This window comes from Bos grunniens, chromosome 11 (genome assembly GCF_055505025.1).
Source record: "Bos grunniens cultivar Pamir isolate PY7600 chromosome 11, Bosgru_T2T1.0, whole genome shotgun sequence".
NCBI classification, from domain to species: Eukaryota; Metazoa; Chordata; class Mammalia; order Artiodactyla; family Bovidae; genus Bos; species Bos grunniens.
In genome coordinates this window covers 11901520-11921065 of record NC_141175.1, presented here as the reverse complement: position 1 = coordinate 11921065, position 19546 = coordinate 11901520, and the positions used below count along the sequence as shown (strand labels likewise).

The 19546-nt window shown below is 42.8% G+C and overlaps 1 protein-coding gene across 6 annotated transcripts in view; it reads right to left on the bottom strand.

Annotated features, from left to right (window-relative positions):
* Positions 1–19546, bottom strand: part of GOLGA1 (golgin A1) — a 43997-nt gene that overhangs the window by 10975 nt on the left and 13476 nt on the right. For 5 of the 6 annotated variants that reach the window (XM_086325219.1, XM_086325224.1, XM_086325223.1 and 2 more), the window contains 8 exons: positions 18593–18721; positions 17934–18103; positions 17375–17486; positions 11152–11277; positions 6754–6849; positions 4111–4206; positions 3094–3243; positions 2445–2540 (listed from right to left, as the gene is read on the bottom strand). In XM_086325219.1, coding sequence (XP_086181345.1) covers positions 2445–2540; positions 3094–3243; positions 4111–4206; positions 6754–6849; positions 11152–11277; positions 17375–17486; positions 17934–18103; positions 18593–18721 — 975 coding nt within the window. The remainder of the gene's footprint in view (positions 1–2444; positions 2541–3093; positions 3244–4110; positions 4207–6753; positions 6850–11151; positions 11278–17374; positions 17487–17933; positions 18104–18592; positions 18722–19546) is intronic. The other variant, XM_086325222.1, reaches the window with a different exon arrangement.

Sequence of the window (19546 nt, the reverse complement as noted above, 5' to 3'; positions counted from 1 at the left end):
CAGAGGACTGTTCTGAAAAATATGGATCCGAACAATACAAAAAAAAAAGTGTGTACCTAAAATAATGTTTCAAAATACTTGAAGCACAGATTGACAGAGGGAGAAAGAGACAAATCCAGGATCATAGTTGAAGATTTAGCACCCCTCTCAGCAAGTGATGAGGCACACTGACCAAAACAAACAGACAAAATCAGAAGACCTACAGAAGATGTGGACAATACTGTTAACCAATCTGACCTCTTTAGCATTTGCAGAACGCTCTCCCTAAGAGCAGACTATACATATTTCTTCAAGTGCATTCAGTTACTTACCAAGATAGGTTGGGTCATAAAATAAGTCTAAATAAATATGAAGCACTGAAATCATTCAGAATATTATCTGACCATAATGATATTAAACCAGAAATCCAAGACACTGAGAAAATTCACCCAAACGTTTGAAAATTAACCACGCTCCGAAAAAGCCTGTGTTGCTGTTTTTCAGTTACTGCCTCAGCCCACACCCAATATTTCATATTCTGCTCTTAGATGCTGAACCTGGGATTCTGCAAACCATGTTTCTCCCTCCGGGTTCAGCCGGCTCCATACTTAGATATTGATCCATACTCAATTCTGCCAGCAGGGGGAGCTCCAGGGAGACTGGAATGCAGGAGGAGGGAGGAAAAGACTCCTCCTTTTGATCAGATTGCAGTTTCTGCCAGCAATGCAGCTTGGCCCTGGCAGCAGCAAGTTCTTCCTGAAGCAGCAGCTGCATCCACTCTGCAGTCTTCTGACACCTGCAGCTGAATTCACTCATGGCCCTATTGCCCAGCACACACACCAGCACCAACTGTAGTACAGAGCCCCCTCATAAGAGGTCTGACTGGCAAATCTGTGGAGCTCCTCTTCTTAATTCCTAAGAAGAGGACTTAAGTTAATTGTTGGAATAATAAGTTGGAATTTAGTTAATTCCAACTTCTTCACTTTCTTCTCTTAGTCCTACAGTTGGAAAGCTGAGTCCTACACTTGCTACCTTTGCGATATCTTTTAACTGTTTCTAGTGCTGGAGAAGAAACTTTACCTTAGAACATAAATTCTCACTCAAATAACTGGGGTGGTTCTTCTCTCCCAGCTGGGCCGTGAACAGTGTGCTGTGCATCAGATTTTCGTCCTGGGCACATATTTGCAATAAGCACTGCTATCCATTCGTTCCTCTCTCTTTACGTCTTCTGTACATCTAGAATGTTCCTTCCAGTACTTCCTTAGTGCACGTCTGTTATCAACTAATTCTTGGTGTTTTGTTGCTTTTCTTTTAGCGCTACTACAATACGGTGTCTGGGTATGGATTTTAAAATTTGTCCTGTTTGGATCTGGAAGAACTCTTAATACCTGTCCCTGTGACTCGACAGCTTTCATCAGTTTGAAGAATTCTCACCCATCATCTCTTGAATGCTTCTCAGTTTTTTTCATTGCCTCTGAGTTTCCACTGACACACGATAAAGCATCTCACAGTATCCTGTCTTTTATCATTTTTTCCCTGCATTTCATTCTGCCCTTTCTTCCATTACTTATCTCTTGAGTTCTAATCTGCTGTTAAGCTCGTTGTTTTTTAGGAGCTTTACTTAAGTATAATTGACAATAATAAACTGCACATAATTAAAGTGTACAACTGATGAATTATGATGAAACCATAATTCAAAAAAAACAGTGAAAATACCTATTCCTCCAGAAAGTTTCCTCAGGTCCTTTGGAAATCTACTGCATTTTTACTTTCAGCTACTGCACTTTTCAGTTTTGAAATTCTTATTTAATTCCTTTTCAAAACTACTTTTATTATAATTTCTGAATCCCTGCTAAAATGTTCACTTTTGCCTTTTATATTCTTAAACAGAGCAAGCACAGTGATATACAAGCCTCCTCAAAGGTCTTCCTGCTTCTGTACTTGCCTCCTTTACGGAGCATTCTTCACACAGAGCCAGAGTAATCCTCTTAAAACAAAACTTCTCACATCATCCCTCTGCTTAAAACTTCCAGCTGCCTCCTCGACAACCCCCTAACCATCCACAAATGCCAGTTCCGCCCCTTCTCTACTCACAGTGTAGAACTCTCCCTCGGACACTGCAAATGCACACAGAGACATGACACCTGGGCTTCCCTCATGGTCCAGTGGTTAAGAATCTGCCTGCTAATGCAGGGATGCAGCTTTGATCCCTGGTCTGGAAGACTCCACATGCAGCAAGGTGGCTGAACCCATGCGCTGCAACTGCTGAGCCCGCACACCTAGAAGTTGTGCTCTGCAGCAGGAGAGGTCACTGCAATGAGAGACCCTTGCACCGCAATGACAAGCAGCCATCACTCACCGAAACCAGAGAAGGCCCACATGCAGCAACAGAGGCCAGCACGGCCAAAAATAAAAATGTTTTAAAAAGACATGACTTTGTGAAACTGACGCTATTAGATAAATACCTTCAGCTTCTTTAGTTCAAGCTGGTGATGCTGTAAAGAACATTCACATTCATTCTTACTTTCTTTAAGGGCTGCATTTTCTTGCTCCAGCTTTCTCTGCAAATTGAGGAAAGTATACATAAAATAAAAGGTCTTTACGCTATTTCCCCTGGGTGTAGGCCTATCTCTTTCACATGTAACCTTTAAAACTGCCCCCTTCCCTTTTGTTGCCACTGCGGGGGTGGGACAGGAGGATAGGGTTTGGGGTCAGAAAGGGAGAGTCACCTGACACTCTCCTCACAAGAAGAACTGAGGCACTTGATTCTGAAGCCTACGGAACAAGGAAGGAGACCAGGGAAAGGCGCAAGAAATTAGGGGTGAGCAGTACACATTTTAGGAAGACAGGAAAGCAGCTGATGGGACCGGTCAGGAAGTGCCAGGAAGTCCACGTGCAGCTCAAGGAAAAGGAAAAACCATCTGCTTGGGGTTTTTGTAAAAAGCAGTCTTTTTACAACCAGTCTCATGAGCAGGTGTGCTGTTAAAAGAGAAAAACTCTGCTAAAAGTGGTGCCCGAGTTCAGAGGCAGGCTGGTCTTCCTCCTGTCAAATGGCCTGGCAGCCTGGCTGCGCGTGAGCAGGGCGCTCCCATCCCCGGTCCTTCCCTCACTCACCAGCTCCTGCTCTGCGGCTGTCAGGTCGGCCACCCGCACTCTCCCCAGGCCCGCCAGCTGGGTCTCCAGCGCGTGGATCCGCTCTGCCTGCTGCTGCTCCAGAGCGAGGGCCTGCTGCTGGGCACGGCTGCTCTCCGTGTTCGCGGCGGCCTGAGGGGGCAGCAGAGGACAGCTATTCCCGGTGACACAGGCCCTACCCTGTCCTCCAAAGAAGAGTGTCCCGTAGAAACAGCTCTCCTTCCTGACCTTCTCCAGCCTGGGTGCTGCTGAGGTCCCCTGGCCTGCTCAGGAGCTGGACTCTGGGACTGGTCTTGGTGCAGGGCTAGGGGACAGCTCTGGGCACCAGTCCTAAGACACAGCCCTCCTTCACTCTACTCAGTGCTGCCCTCTATGGCTGAGGCTTCCCTAGGGAGGCACACGACACAGGGATGAAGAGCAGGGGCTGTGACCTCCGGAGGATGCAGGTTTGGCCATTTACCAGGTGGGAGACCCTGGGCTAGTGTCCTGGTCATCTTTCTCAGCCTGCTTCCTCTAGTGAATGAGAACAGCAGTGCATGGCTCTGAGGTCTGCTGCCAGGACTAAATGAAAACACATGTGGGAAAGAGGCAACAAATGTTTTCACTTCTCTAGTTTCTAGCTCCACACCCGACCTGGGGCTGTGACTACGGGCTGAGCCCTTGCTGTCTTCTCCCCAGGGCCTGGAGCTGTTCTCCACAGCCCCCAGCTGCAAGATGAGGTTTGACAGCCAGTGGTCACACAACACTTAACAGTTCCAGAATTAGGCAGAGCCCTGCAGCCAGCTGTTAGGTGGGAACTAGCCAGTCACCACTTCTCCTGGTAACTCAGACCCTCCAGCAGGTCCTGACTCCCTCTCTCTGCAACTGCCTGTCTGCCCACAACTGTATCTAAGGTCCAGATGCCATTCCAGGAGCTGGGAGTGAGTCCGGGGACTTCAAGGGCATAAAGGAAAGGAAGAGTCAGGGGCCTAGAACACAGCAGGCATGATCGCCACTTACGAGCTCTCGAATTTGAGCTTCCCGAGCTGCCACCACGTCACCGCTCCGCTTCAGCTCCTCCTCAGAGGCCTGCAGGCTCTGCTCTAGTTCTTTCACCTAAGAGGCAAAGAGAAGAATCCTTTTGTTCAAAAGAAGCTGAGCAGTAACGAACGGCTTTTAAAGTCAAATTTATTTAAATCATAAAGCAGGTAAAGAAAAAATTTTAATTAGAAAAGATGCTCATAAGTCAATCATTATAAAACACTATCATTCTAACACAGTTTCATTTTTTGACTTTTTTTTTTACAACTTTGTATACAATTCTAGTAAAACTGTGTATTTTTCGTCCGTGCTCAAATTTCCGTCTATGTTTCCATGTAGCCTTCAGACCTTAGATTATTTCCTCAAAGGATGTTGTATAATTTCCTGAACTGCTGCCTACTGTCCAGGTAACTCAGCTGTTTCCCATTTTGCAGATAAAATGAGGCAGCAGTTGACATCTTCATGTAAATATTGTTGACCTGGTTTGAATCACTTGCTTAGGATACATTTCCAGAAGTGGGATTACTGCCCATGAGACAAACTTAGGTTTCCCTCGTTCCACACATACTGACCGAGTCTGACTGTGTCTCTGGCACTGCCCTAGGACACGAGGCCCGCAGGGTGGACAGGATGACACAGCGTCCAGTACTGAGCGAGACTCGGCCTCCAACATGATCTTTTCATCTGACTCCAGCGAACTTTGCCAATTTCTTTTACAAAGTTTTTGCTGAGTAAAGTCTTCCTTGGGGTATCTTTATTATTAAAATACAAGCACATAGAAGGCTGCAGCTTTGTCAAGGAGAGGGAGGAGCCAAATGAGAAAAGAAGGTTTTTAGGCCTCACGGTTCCTCATATATGTTCAGAGGTAAGTTTTCATGGAAACAACCCAGCAAGAACAGTGTGAGCACTTCCACAGAAGAAAATAGTTATGTTATTTGCTCATGATCACAAATTTTATCAGTGCAGAGCCAGGACTGAAACTTGCCTTTTTAAACTCCTGGATTTAGCAAATATCTATGCAAGTTCCAATTTGCAGGCAGAACTCAAGAACGATTCAGATCCTCAAAAAGCTACGCATGGAGTTATCATATGACCCAGCAACTCTACTCCTAGGAATATACCCAAGAGAAATGAAAGTAAAAGCCCACACAGAACCTTGTTCATACACTAACATTCACTGCAACAGTATTCACAATAGCCACAGGGAGGAAACAACCGAAGTACCTATGGGCAAATGAATGGATAAATAAGGTGCTGTATCTAGAATGGAATCAAGGTCTTAAACAAGGCTTGTTCAGTCTTAAAAAGTAATGAAATTCTGACATATGCTATAACATGAATGAATTTTGAAGACATTACGCTAAGTGAAGTAAGCCAGACACAAAAAGACAAAAACTGTATGATTCCAGTTTTTGAGGTACCTAGAGTCATCAAATTCATAAAAACAGAAGTTAGAATGGTGGGTGCCAGGAGCTGGACAGAGGAGAGAATGGGGAGTTATTGTTTTAATTGGCACAGAGTCGTAGTTTGAGAAGATGAAAAAGTTCTACGAATGGATGGTGGTGATGGTTGTGCAAAAAATAAATGTACTTAATGCCACTGTACACCTAGAAATGGTAAATTTTACATTTATGTGTATTTTACCACAATAAAAAAGATAATTGAGAAATAGAACTGAATTACAATAAAGCTGACAAAGCTGTAGTTAGGAAAAAATATAGCTTTACATATATTAATACTGACCAAGAAACAAGAAAGACTTTAAAAATGAGTTAAGCATTTGCTATGGTCTGAATGTTTGTGCCCCCCGAATTCCTATGTTGAAATCCTAACGTTTGATGTGATGGTGTTAGGATGTGAGGTGACTGGGAGGTACTTAGGCCATGAGAGTGGAGCCCTCATGAATACGATTAGTGTTCTTATACGAGGCCTCACAGAGATCCCCTGCCACTTCTACCACTTCACACTCATGAAACTGGCAAGAAAACGAAAAGGCTGAGAAATGCCAGTGCTAGAAAAGACAGAGATGCATCGATAGGAACTCTCTCGCATCCTGGGCAGCCCTCTGGGAGCGTTCCTATCCTACCGAGTCACGTTAAGTCATACACGCTCACTATCCTTCTTAAGGCAACAGAAATGAGGGTAATCTGCAGTGACAGAAAGAAGGTGGCAATCGGGATATCTAGCATCCAGTAGATAACTATGAAGTAGAGGCGGTAAGAACAATGAAGTGGATACAGACGATGGAGCAGTGGAAAGTAAGAAGGAAAATTCATGTACAGCTGTATCATTTATCTAAATTAACATACACATAAAACAATGTTAGCTGTTTTAAGATTATCCAGCAATAAAAGGATCTCTATTTACCACATTAGAATGGTTTCCTATGGGAGGATGGGGAAAGAAGATAAAAGGGAAGAAACAGAGAAGAAAACAATCTTCTGTGGAAGAATGATGCTAATGTGGCAAGAATGGAGAATATGACTACCTCAGTTCTCTACAAGTAAAACCCAAAAGAGGAACCCTTTGGAAGAAAATCTCTGACCCAAGGGAAGTCTCAGCCACAGCCATGTCATCTAAGGGCACCAGGGCACCACCCAGACACAGGACTGAGGTTAGTACCCGAGTCTCCAGGTTGTTGATGGCCTTGGCCTGGCTGCTTCTGGCTGCCAAGAGCTGCTGTCTGGTATCCTCCAAATTCTGCTCAGCAAGTGTTTTCTGTAAGTTGAAAGAAGAGAAAAAGAAAACAGTCATTTCTCCATTGCATATACATTTACTGATATCTACAACACATTATGATTTGTGCGAGGCACGAAGGACATGAATATGCACAAAAAACTCCAAAACAGTAGAGAGAAAATTCACATATTGTAAAGTATACAAAGATGAATTTCACAGGTTTTTGACTGAGGCTGCGGCAAAGACTAACCCAAGAGAGTATATAACAGAGTGTAACAGTGCTCACAAAGTGGCAGCAGAGAGCAGGGGATGCTCACTGCCTCAGGAAAGGAAGAGGCTTTACTCTTCATAGCTGGCCAGGGCCAAACCACAGCACCTGGGCAGAGGGAGGACATGCAGTTCAGTTCAGTTCAGTTCAGTTCCGTAGCGTATGACTCTTTGCGATCCCACGGACTGCAGCATGCCAGGCTTCCCTGTCCATTACCAACACCTGGAGCTTGCTCAAACTCATTTCCATCGAGTTGGTAATGCCATACAACCTAACCATCTCATCCTCTGTTGTCCCCTTCACCTCCTGCCTTCAATCTTTCCCAGCTTCAAGGCCTTTTTAAGTAGTTAGTTCTTTGTATCAGCTGGCCAAAGTACTGGAGTTTCAGCTTCAGCATCAGTCCTTCCAATGAATATTCAGGACGGATTTCCTTTAGGATTGACTGGTTTGATCTCTTTGCAGTCCAAGGGACTCTCAAGAGTCTTCTCCAACACCACAGTTCAAAAGTATCAATTCTTCAGTGCTCAGCTTTCTTTATAGTCCAAATCTCACATTGATACTTGATTAATGGAAAAACCATAGCATTGACCAGATGGATCTTTGTTGGCAAAGTAATGTCTCTGCTTTTTAATATGCTGTTTAGGTTGGTCATAGCTTTTCTTCCAAGATGCTTGTCTTTTAATTTCATGGCTGCAGTCACCATCTGCAGTGATTTTGGAGCACAAGAAAATAAAGTCTGTCACTGTTTCCACATCTATTTGCAATGAAGTGATGTGACCGAATGCAATGATCTTAGTTTCCTGAATATTGAGTTTTAAGCCAGCTTTTTCACTCACCCTTCACTTTCATCAAGAGGCTCCTCAGTTCCTCTTCACTTTCTGCCATAAGGGTGGTGTCATCTGCATATCTGAAGTTATTGATATTTCTTCAGGCAATCTTGATTTCAGCTTCAGGTTCATCCAGCCCGGCATTTCACATGATATACTCTGCATGTAAGTTAAATAAGCAGGGTGACAATGTACAGCCTTGATGTACTCCTTTTCCAAGTTGGAACCAGTCTGTTGTTCCAGGTCTGTTGCTTCTTGACCTGCAAACTGATTTCTCAGGAGGCAGGTAAGGTGGTCTGGTATTCCCATCTCTTGAAGAATTTTCCAGTTTGTTGTGATCCACACAGTCAAAGGCTGTGATGTAATCAATAAAGCAGATGTAGATGTTTGTCTGGAACTCTCATGCTTATTCAATGATTCAGCAGATGTTGGCAATTTGATCTCTGGTTCTTCTGCCTTTTCTAGTTCTGGCTTGAACATCTTGAAGTTCATGGTTCACGTACTATTGAAGCCTTGCTTGGACAATTTTGAGCATTACTTTGCTAGCGTGTGAGATGAGTGCAATTGTGCAGCAGTTTGAACATTCTTTGGCATTACCTTTCTTTGGGACTGGAACGAAAACTGACCTTTTCCAGTCCTGTGGCCATTGCTGAGTTTTCCAAATTTGCTGGCATATTGAGTGCAACATTGGATTTTACTTCCATCACCAGTCACATCCACAAATGGGCGTTTTTGCTTTGGCTCCATCTCTTCAATCTTTCTGGAGTTATTTCTCCACTCTTCTCTAGTAGAATATTGGACACCTACCAACCTAGGGAGTTCATCTTTCAGTGTCATATCTTTTTGCCTTTTTATACTGTTCATGGGTTCTCAAGGCAAGAATATGGAAGTGGTTTGCCATTCCCTTCTCCAGTGGACCATGTTTTGTCAGAACTCTCCACCATGACCCATCCAACTTGGGTGGCCCTACACGGCATGGCTCATAGTTTCATTGAGTTAGACAAGCCTGTTCCAAAGAATAGCAAGGAGAGATAAGAAATCCTTCCTCAGTGATCAATGCAAAGAAATAGAGGAAAATAACAGAATGGGAAAAACTCGAGATCGCTTCAAGAAAATTAGAAATACCAAGGGAACAGTTCATGCAAAGATGGGCTTAATAAAGGACAGAAATGGTATGGACCTAACAGAAGCAGAAGGTATTAAGAAGAGGTGGCAAGAATACACAGAAGAACCATACAAAGAAGATGTTCATGACCCAGAAAACCACGATGGTGTGATCACTCACCTAGGGCCAGACATCCTGGAATGCGAAGTCAAGTGGGCCTTAGGAGGCATCACTATGAACAAAGCTAGTGGAGGTGATGGAATTCCAGTTGAGCTATTTCAAATCCTAAAGATGATGCTGTGAAAGTGCTGCACTCAATATGCCAGCAAATTTGGAAAACTCAGTAGTGGCCACAGGACTGGAAAAGATCAGTTTTCACTCCAATCCCAGAGAAAGGCAATGCCAAAGAATGCTCAAACTACTGCACAATTGCACTCATCTCACACGCTAGCAAAGTAATGCTCAAAATTCTCCAAGCCACACTTCCACAGTATATGAACCGTGAACTTCCAGATGTTCAAGCTGGTTTTAGAAAAGGCAGAGGAACCAGAGATCAAATTGCCAACATCCACTGGATCATCGAAAAAGCAAGAGAATTCCAGAAAAACATCTACTTCTGCTTTATTGACTATGCCAAAGCCTTTGACTCTGTGGATCATAACAAACCGTGGAAAGTTCTTCAAGATATGGAAATACCAGACCACCTTACCTGCCTCCTGAGAAATCTGTTTGCAGGTCAAGAAGCACTAGTTAGAACTGGACATGGAACAACAGACTGGTTCCAAATTGGGAAAGGAGTACATCAGGGCTGCATACTATCACCCTGCTTATTTAACTTATATGCAGAGTACATCATGCGAAATGCTGGGATGGATGAACCACAAGCTGGAATCAAGATTGCCTGAAGAATTATCAATAACCTCAGATATGCAGATGACACCACCCTTATGGCAGAAAGTGAAGGAGAACTAAAGAGCCTCCTGATGAAAGTGAAAGAGGACAGTGAAAAAGTAGGCTTAAAACTTAACATTCAGAAAACTAAGATCATGGCATCTGGTCCCATTACTTGATGGCAAATAGATGGGGAAACAACGGTAACAGTGACAGACTTTATTTTCTTGCACCCCAAAATCACTGCAGATGGTGACTGCAGCCAAGAAATTAAAAGATGCTTGCCTTTTGGAAGAAAAGCTTTGACCAACCTAGACAGCATATTGAAAAGCAGAGAAATTACTTTGCCAATAAAGCTATGGTTTTTCCAATGGTCATGTATGGATGTTGAGAGCTGGACTATAAAGTAAGCTGAGCACCGAAGAATTGATGTTTTTGAACTGTGGTGTTGGAAGACTCTTCAGAGTCCTTTGGACTGCAAGGGGATGAAACCAGTCAATCCTAAAGGAAATCAGTCCTGAATATTCATTGGAAGGACTGATGCTGAAGCTGAAACTCCAGTATTTTGGCCACCTGATGTGAAGAACTGACTCACTGGAAAAGACCCTGATGCTGGGAATGATTGAAGGCAGGAGAAGGGGACGACGAAGAGGATGAAATGGTTGGATGGCATCACCGACTTGGATATGAATTTGGGCAAGCCCCAGGAGTTGGTGATGGACAGGGAAGCCTGGCATGCTGCAGTCCATGGGGTCACAAAGAGTCGGACACGACTGAGCGACTAAACTGAACTGAACTGAGTGCAGCACTTTCACAGCATAATCTTTTAGGACTTGAAACAGCTCAGCTGGAATTCCATCACCTCCACTAGCTTTGTTCATAGTGACGCTTCCTAAGGCCCAGTTGACTTCGGACTGCAGGATGTCTGGCTCTAGGTGAGTCTGGCTCTAGGTGAACCAGCCAGGATGTCTGGCTCTAGGTAAGACACTAGAGGTGTGAAACAGCAGGGGACATCTGGGGAACTACAGCTTCTTGAAAGTCACAGTGATGACGGGTTCAGGTCATGAAACAAGACTGGAAAGTTAAGCAAAGGGCCAGATCATGAGAAAAGCCTTTTATGTTATAGAAGGAAGCTTGAACTTAATTCTGTAGGCAGTATTTTTCAGGGTGGAGTCATTCAGACAGTGGCATTTGACTTATCTGGGTTGGGGTGGGGGATTTAAGTTTGAGGTTTACTCCAGACTAGTTACCTCTTTCAGAAGTTCCTGCACATGTTCTTCTCCTGAGAGATTCTGCTCTAGTCTCTTCTCCAGGGATGCAACCTTCTCCTGCAAATGTGTGATGAGTTTTTCTTTCTCTTGAGTTTCAGCAGTGACCTGCAGGTGAAAGCAGAGATTATGTTACACTCACTCTCCCTACCTAACCACCTCCTCTAGAATCATCATGTTTCTCTGAAATTCTGTTTCCAACTGCATTCTAGGAGAACATACAGCCAAGAAATCTTCCCTGAAAATGGAACAGAAAAGATACAAGATCAGAACCCAACACCACTTGGGTATCTGTTTCAGGCCTAGTGCAGTAAGCAGCAAATGCTCCCAATTTAAGCAACTGACGACTGGGAAGGAAGGATGCTATTGCCTCTGTGGAATCTAGCCAGGACGCTGCAAAGATGTTCCTCCTCTCTAAGATAACCTTTGTATTGTCATGATCTACCAGCTAAAGGAATGCTCCTCCCACTCCCATCAAGCATAGATTTAACTCTACTAATCTAGAGTCCAACAGGACCTACAACTTTATACCAGATGCCAAGAACCAGCGGAGGTAATTCCACTCAAGCTCCCGGCCAATCCTATAATGACCTACAGAAGAATATGCTTGGAAACAGGGGGCTAGATGAAGCCTTATAATGACAATGTAGCTGCCTTCAGGTTGAAGAGAGAATTGAAACAACTGGTGGTATTCACCCTGGCTCACAACACAGGAATCACAGGTGAACCACACACAGCAGCACCTTACACCATGGCCCAGGAACACAGCTGCCCACGTATTTATTGCAGTCTACCTCTTCAGCAATGATGGCAGTGATGGCGGTGCTGGCTGGGACTAACTTTGTCCCTTCACTACTGCCCATCTTCGATGCTGCGCAACATCAAAACTGAGGATCCAGGAAGCTTTCACTGTATCATTTCTTAGCTCCTCACTGGTCCTTACGTTCACTGAAGATGCCCATTCTTCACTCCAAAATAAGGTCGTACAGCATCAACATTTCATTGTGAAGACTAGATCCTCCTCATATATAATTCACTTCCTCAAATTCCCTCACTTTATGCTCTGCTGCTCCAACTCAAGCCACAAACTTTAGACTGCAACTCAGCCAATTCTCTCCTCAGAATAAGATGCAGCTACTTGGGTACAAGGTTTTAGAAAGAAGCTTCTGCCATTCTGATTTCTCACAGGGGCGACAACATATATAGTAGAGCAGAAGTTTGAAGAACGGTTTCAAGACTGCATAATTCGATAAACTTTCATCAAGCCTATACTCTTTGTGCTGTCTCCCAGGGATATAATCAGCTACAGCTACTGACCCAAAGAAGCATGGAGGCTGGTGGCAGAGATATACACGTAATTAATTATAAAACAATACAATCATGCTGCAACAGAGGGACATATAAGGTGCCATGAGACATCAGAGGCAGAAGGGATTAACCCAGCAATCTCATCAGGCCTCCTAAGCAGGCAAGTCCAGGTGGAAGGTGGGGAAGAGGAACAAGCTTTCTGTGTAAAAGGCAGTATGTGTAAAGGAGTAAAGAGACAAGTTCAACATGACCAGGAGGCTGGGTGGAGGAAGAAAGAAGCGAAGACAACTCCCAAGTCTGTGGCTCAGATGCCTGGTTGAATGGTAATATTATGCAAGGCAGAGAAAACACAGGTAAGAGGGAGTTTGATAGGAAGAAATGCAGTTTTGGTCAGGCTGACCTATCTTTAACGGGTCTCTTCCTTCTAATGTTGACAACAGGAGTAAGAAACAGTATGGTGCAGGAGCAACTACAGTTTGCAGAGCATGTGCAAGCACTTTCCACTCCTCTAGTCCTTACAATCACCCTTTACTTGACCATTTACAGGGAAACTGAAGTTTAGGAACTAGCCCAATAGCACACACCGTGCTGACAGAACAAGGATTCAAAACCCAAGCCTTCCTAATCCAAAGCCTGTACTACGTCCACTACACATCAATATGAACTTGAGAGATATAGCTGACCCCTTCTAGTAAAAACCAAAAGACCAAATAAGTCTCATATAAGTCACTGTGTAGGGCAGAGTCAGGGACAGAAGAAAGAATCAGTTGCCAATTTCCAGTTAGTTTTCTTGTGCACTATATCCCACATGGAATGATTCCCCACCTCTGGATGTGCTACTTCAAGCCCTCAGCACTTAATGTGCTACAGCTAACACCGCACTTAATGGTGAGAAACTCAAAGGTTTCCCACTAAGATCAGATACAAAGATAGGATGTCCCCTCTTCCCACTTCTTTTTAACATCATCTGGAAGTCTTTGCTAATGCAATGAGGCAAGAAAAAGAAATAAAAGGAACGGAGATAAGGAAGGAAAACATAAAGCTGCTTTTGTCTGCAGATGATATGACCATCTGTGTAGGAAATCCACATGAATCAACAACAACAACAAAAACCCTGGAACTTAAAAGTGAGTATATCAAGATGGCAGGATATATGGTTCAGTTAGTTCAGTTCAATTGCTCAGTCATGTCTGTTTGTGATGCCATGGACTGCAGCATGCCAGGCTTCCCTGTCCATCACCAGCTCCCGGAACTTGCTCAAACTCATGTCCATTGAGTTGGTGATGCAATCCAACCATCTCATCCTCTTGTCGTCTCCTTCTCCTCCCACCTTCAATCTTTCCCAGCATCAGAATCTTTTCCAATGAGTCAGTTCTTGCATCAGGTGGCTAAAGTACTAGAGTTTCAGCTTCAGCATCAGTCATTCCAGTGAATATTCAGGACTGATTTCCTTTAGGATGGACTGGTGGGATCTCCTTGCAGTCCAAGGGACTCTCAAGAGTCTTCTCCAACACCACAGTTCAAAAGCATCAATTCTTTGGCACTCAGCTTTCTTTATACAAATGCAAAACTGAATTGTGATAAAGCTGGCATTTCAGATCAGTGAGAAAACAGATTTTTCAATAAATGGTACTGAAACAATTAAAAAAAAAATGACACGGCTCCCTTTCTCACAGAAAACCACATTTCAGGCATGTTAAAGACCTAGAAACATAGTCAAAACTATAAAACTTTCAGAAAATAATACAGGAGAATAATGTTATGATTTTGAGTGAGGAAAGATTCTTTTTTTAGATTTTTTTAAAAAGACAAAAGTATAAACTTAAAGGTAAACAATAAATTCAACTATAGTAAAATGAAAAGTTTATATTCAACAGAAGAAGCTGTAGAGTACGATGACAAGCTCCAAACTGGAAGAAGATATTTGCAACCCGTACAACTAACAAAGGAGCATGGTAGCCAGTATATATATAAAGAATTCCAACAATTAATGAGAGAAAAACATAAATGCAATAGAAAATGGGCAAAAGATTTGAACCAGCACCTAGATAGACAGTTAAACGAGAGATAAACACATAAAAAGATGCTCAACTTTATTAATAATCTGAGAAAAGCAAATTAAAATCATGGTGAGAGGGGAATTCTCTGGCGGTCCAGTGGTGAGGACTCCTTGCTTTCACTGCTGAGGGCCTGGGTTCAATCCTGAACTAAGATCCTATAAGACGTACAGTGTGGCCAAAAAAAAAATCATGGTAAGAAAATCTGAAGATGCATTTCATGTTCACCAGACTGGCAAAAATTAAAAGACTGACCATATCCCACCTTGTCAAGGAAGCAGAGCAACCCAAATTTTCATACTCCATTGGTACAAGTTTGTAAATAACTACCACTACTATGGAAAAAACTGGGCATTATCTAATAGAGTGGAAAAGCACAAATCTTTTGACCCAAACTTTTCACATCTCAAATAGACCCCAGAGTTAACTCTTAAAAACATTTTTTTAAATTTATTTGGCTGTGTCAGGTCTTAGTTGTGGCATGTGGGATCCAGTTTCCTGACCAGGGATTAAACCTGGGCCCCCAGCATTGGGAGCGTGGAGTCTTAGCCACTGGACTACTAGGGAAGGCCCCAGAGTTAACTCTTTCAGAGGCAGACAAAAGTTCACAACAGCCTTGTTTGCAAAAGTAAAGAAGCAGAAAAAATGTTCACTGTCAATAGAACGGATAAATAAACTCTAGTAATTTCATACTATACAGTTGAGAGAAGATTAAATTATAGCGGCATGTGTCCATATGAATGTGTCTCAGAAATATAATCTTGAGCACAGAAAGCTAGTTTTAGAAAAATACCTACAGCATTTCATTTAAGCCTGGTGAGCTGCAGTCCATGGGGTTGCAAAGAGTTGGACATGACTTGGTGACTGAACAACAAGCATGATACAGGAAAGAAGATGATGTTTAGGGATAAAATTATAAAGCAATGTAATTTCTGACTTAAGAAAGAAATGGGATAGAATAGAAAGGGCACACTGAGCATCTCAAAGGTAAACATTCCTTTTCTTAACATGGCAGGCGGGAATAGTAGCTGTGTGGGGGTTCACTAGCTTGTTACGCTTTTGATCTTACTTACGTGTCATAAATACTATTTCGTACCTACTCAGTGTTAACAAGCACAACGCAGAAGCTGACTCTAAACTCATTTTCATGAGAAAACTGCCCTTCCTCTAGTGCTCTCTTAGCCTGATGACTGACAACATTGGCCACTTAGCTGATTAGGCTGCTGCTGCTGCTGCTAAGTCACTTCAGTCGTGTCCGACTCTGTGTGACCCCACAGACAGCAGCCCACCAGGCTCCGCCGTCCCTGGGATTCTCCAGGCAAGAACACTGGAGTGGGTTGCCATTTCCTTCTCCAATGCATGAAAGTGAAAAGCGAAAGTGAAGTCGCTCAGTCGTGCCCAACTCTTAGCAACCCCATGGACTGCAGCCTACCAGGCTCCTCCGTCCATGGGATTTTCCAGGCAGGAGTACTGGAGTGGGGTGCCATTGCCTTCTCCGAGCTGATTAGGCTAGAAACCCAATAATCACCCCTAACACCTCCTTTACTCTCGCTCTTCTCCTGTATTTACCACATACCAAGTAGGTCTGTCTCTTCACTATTTCTTATGTTTGTCTTCTCTCCCATTATTTCCACCGCCCACTCTTGTCAAAGCCACCATGTTATGCCTGGACAATGCAAAAGCTTCCAGCTGGAAACCCTTTCAGTGTTTCCTCTAACAGCCATGCAACTCCGTCCCTTACTGTGTGCCCCTTCCAGCCTTCTTCCACTTCCTTGAAGGTGTCACTCACTTTGCTGCCTCCAGATGTCTGGGTTTATGGTTTGTGCTATTCTCTATTTAAAATTCTCTGCCATCACCACCCCCCACCACTCCGCCTACCTGCTTCAGCAGTTCATCTCAGTTCAAGCATTACTTCCTCAAAGGAAGTGTTCTGTGACTTCAACACTAGACTTGATTTGATGCCCTCTTAAAAGATCTCACAGCATCCTGCAGTTTTCCGTCAGAGCATGCATCATAGTTTGCAATTATCTATGTGATTATTGATTAATGTCTCACTGCTCCTCTAGACTAAGTTCTGCAAGGGCAAGGGTGATTGATATCTGTTTTGCTCAGCCTAGTATTTATAACATCTAGCACAGAGCACAGTGCTTGACACATAATAAAGCTCAAATTATAGTTTTAGAATGAATGAGGTAACTTAGTGGGACCAGAGTCTGGAAAGTTAGTTTTTCCAATTATGAAATGAGTGGATGGTTCTAATTGATATCAAACAGTCCCACAAACCCCAAAGCTTTATGTCTGTTATCCTCTCCAGCCTCAAAGTCCCAAATGTATTCTGTACCCTTCTGTCTTTTTTGCTTTCGGGCTGTCCTACCCATCCTTGAAATTCCAATTACTCCAGGAAAAATTCCTTGATTACTGCACTGGAAATGCACTCTCCCTATGGCACACATCCTGCATTTGAAAAATCTAATTCACTTATTTGGGACTTCTTGAGATGTGAATTTTTTTCTTGTCAAACAGAAAGTTTTGAGTTCTATAAGGAAACAGTAAGCTTCTGAGACAAAACACTATAGGTATCTAGATTTTTGTTTGATGTGGAGATGAAACTTGTATCACAGTCATTCATTTACATAAGACCTATTTATCGGGTGCTCCTTGTTGTGAGGCAACTAAGCCCATGTGGAGGCAGACTTGTTACACCAGGAACTAGGGCATTGTGGGCTGCACGAGAAACAGAAGTTTCACCAGATACTCTGATACAGAAATTTTTTCAGGTTTAGTTTTTACCCTATTCATGAATCCTAGGAACTTGGGTCCATTCCTAGTACTCTTCTTACCTTTTGCAAATCAATGGAAAGCTGCTGAATGAGTGCTTGGAGCTCCTGTTCCTTTTGCTCCAGGACTGTGATCTTATTTTCTGCACCTGTTTTCGAAGCTGTCACATGATCTCTTCATTGAAAGAAAGCAGATAATGAACAAATTTGAATACCCCATCTAAGACACATTCTTCCACAGGAAAAATACACATGGTTCTTTACATGTCAGGGCTGCAAACATTAGCCATGTGAAGATTATCCATGGATAAGACTCCCTGACTCTCTCTGAAGCAGAAGTCCCAAGAGAAAAATTCCACCCAGGTTTGAACAAGAAATCCTGATCTGCCTTTAGCTACTCAACAGTTTAGCAACTAAAACAATCTAAATTGCTTGGCAGGGTTGGAGGTGTTCTGAGCTCGACAGGTTAGAGGAGTGAGGGTTTGGGAACGGACAAATCCAGAAGACTTTGTAGGAACTAAGATCAGAAAGTGCCACAGTGAGCAATGGGGAAAGATAGGTAGGCTCAAGCCAGAGCTACACTAACACCGCTTCCCATGGGCCCCACAGACCAAGCAAGAACCTCTGCTCTTCCAGCGCTGAGTAGTGTCTCTGCAGTTCTTCCAGCTTCTGGCTTAAGTCTAACGAAATCTGACTGGAAGTCACCAATTCCTCCTGGGTGCGACTAAGTTCTCTGGTTCGTGCCTCCAATTCTTGCTCCATTTTCCCCAAGCTTTCTTCTTTTTTTAAAAGCTGATACAAAGACACAAAGTTTCACTGGGCTACTACTAAGAAATACCCTTGCAAAAAAAATCTGGACCACGGACTTCCCTGGTGGTCCAGAGGCTAAGACTGCGCTTCCTATACAGGGCGTCCAGGTTCGATCCTTGGTCAGGGAATTAGATCCCACATGAAGCAACTAAGAGTTCACAAGCCACAGCTAAGACCCAGCACGGCCAAATAAATAAATAAAAATTGAAATTAAAAAAAATCTGGACCAGTAAGGCAAGTTTTTATAACATTTTTGTGAGCTTAGAAGTGATCTTATAGGCCCAGTAGTTTAAAAAGAAAAAGGAAAGACATATCAAACAGAACTTCTCCATTTTAATAAATTGAAAGACACACAAATGTGATAAATATCAAAGACAACTAAGGTACATTTATCAGCAGTTAGAGTCATGACTAGCAAAGTCAGAGTAACTAATCATCTGAGGATGTAGCTTCTAAGACAAAAATGCGCACCATGTGCTTTACTTTACTCAGTTCCTGTTGCTGGAATCCCTCTAATTCATCCATTTCATCTCTTCTTTGGAAAAGATTCAAACTCTGGTTCTTCATTTCCTGTAACTGAGCTGTCAGAAACCTTTTATCCTATGCAGAAGAAGAAGACATCAGCTCAGGCAACCAGGACATGAGAAATCTGTATTGTATAATCAGAATTCGTAACAATGGAAAACCTTAAGGCAATTTCTTGTCAGTAGCAATAGTACATGGATAATGGGAAGCTTTACGGTAATTATTTACAAAATCATCTACAAATTTTTTAAGGTAGAAATAGATTTTTAAAAAAATGATAGCCGTGGAAAGAGGAAGAAGAGCTACAAAAGCTTAACATTTGAAAAGTGCTTCCATTTGGTTAGCAATTCCAGATATCCATTTGACAAGTCGATCTCAGTGACATACTGAACTGGGTAAATAACATGCATAACTGGAATAAGACTGATTCTCTTAAAACATTAGATGCATTTACGTAGAACTGGTTTCAGTTAGTACATTCAGATAGCAAGTCAACAAAAACGAGACATGACTGGTGTTGGAAAGTTACAATTTACTAAAGAATAGCTTCCTAAGATGAATTCTCTTCAGGACAAACTCTGGCTATTGCAGTTTCCAATTCTTGATTGAAAAGACATTAAAACACTCTAAAAATAACTTTTCCAAAAATCACTTTGGCTTAAAAGACCTACATAGATGTCTCATTACTCTTTCCTGGTCTAAGATCTTTCCTGGTCTAAAATCTCCTGTGGCAGTGGGGGAGTGGGGAGAAAAAAGCTGTCAGGAAATCGAAGTAGATTTTATTTACTTCAGTCCTATATGCATCCCCCTTTACCATAATTTTAAAAGATGAAAAAATAGTTTAATGAGAATTTAACTGCTACAATCTTAAGAGCTTCTTTTAAGACAAGAAAACTTTAA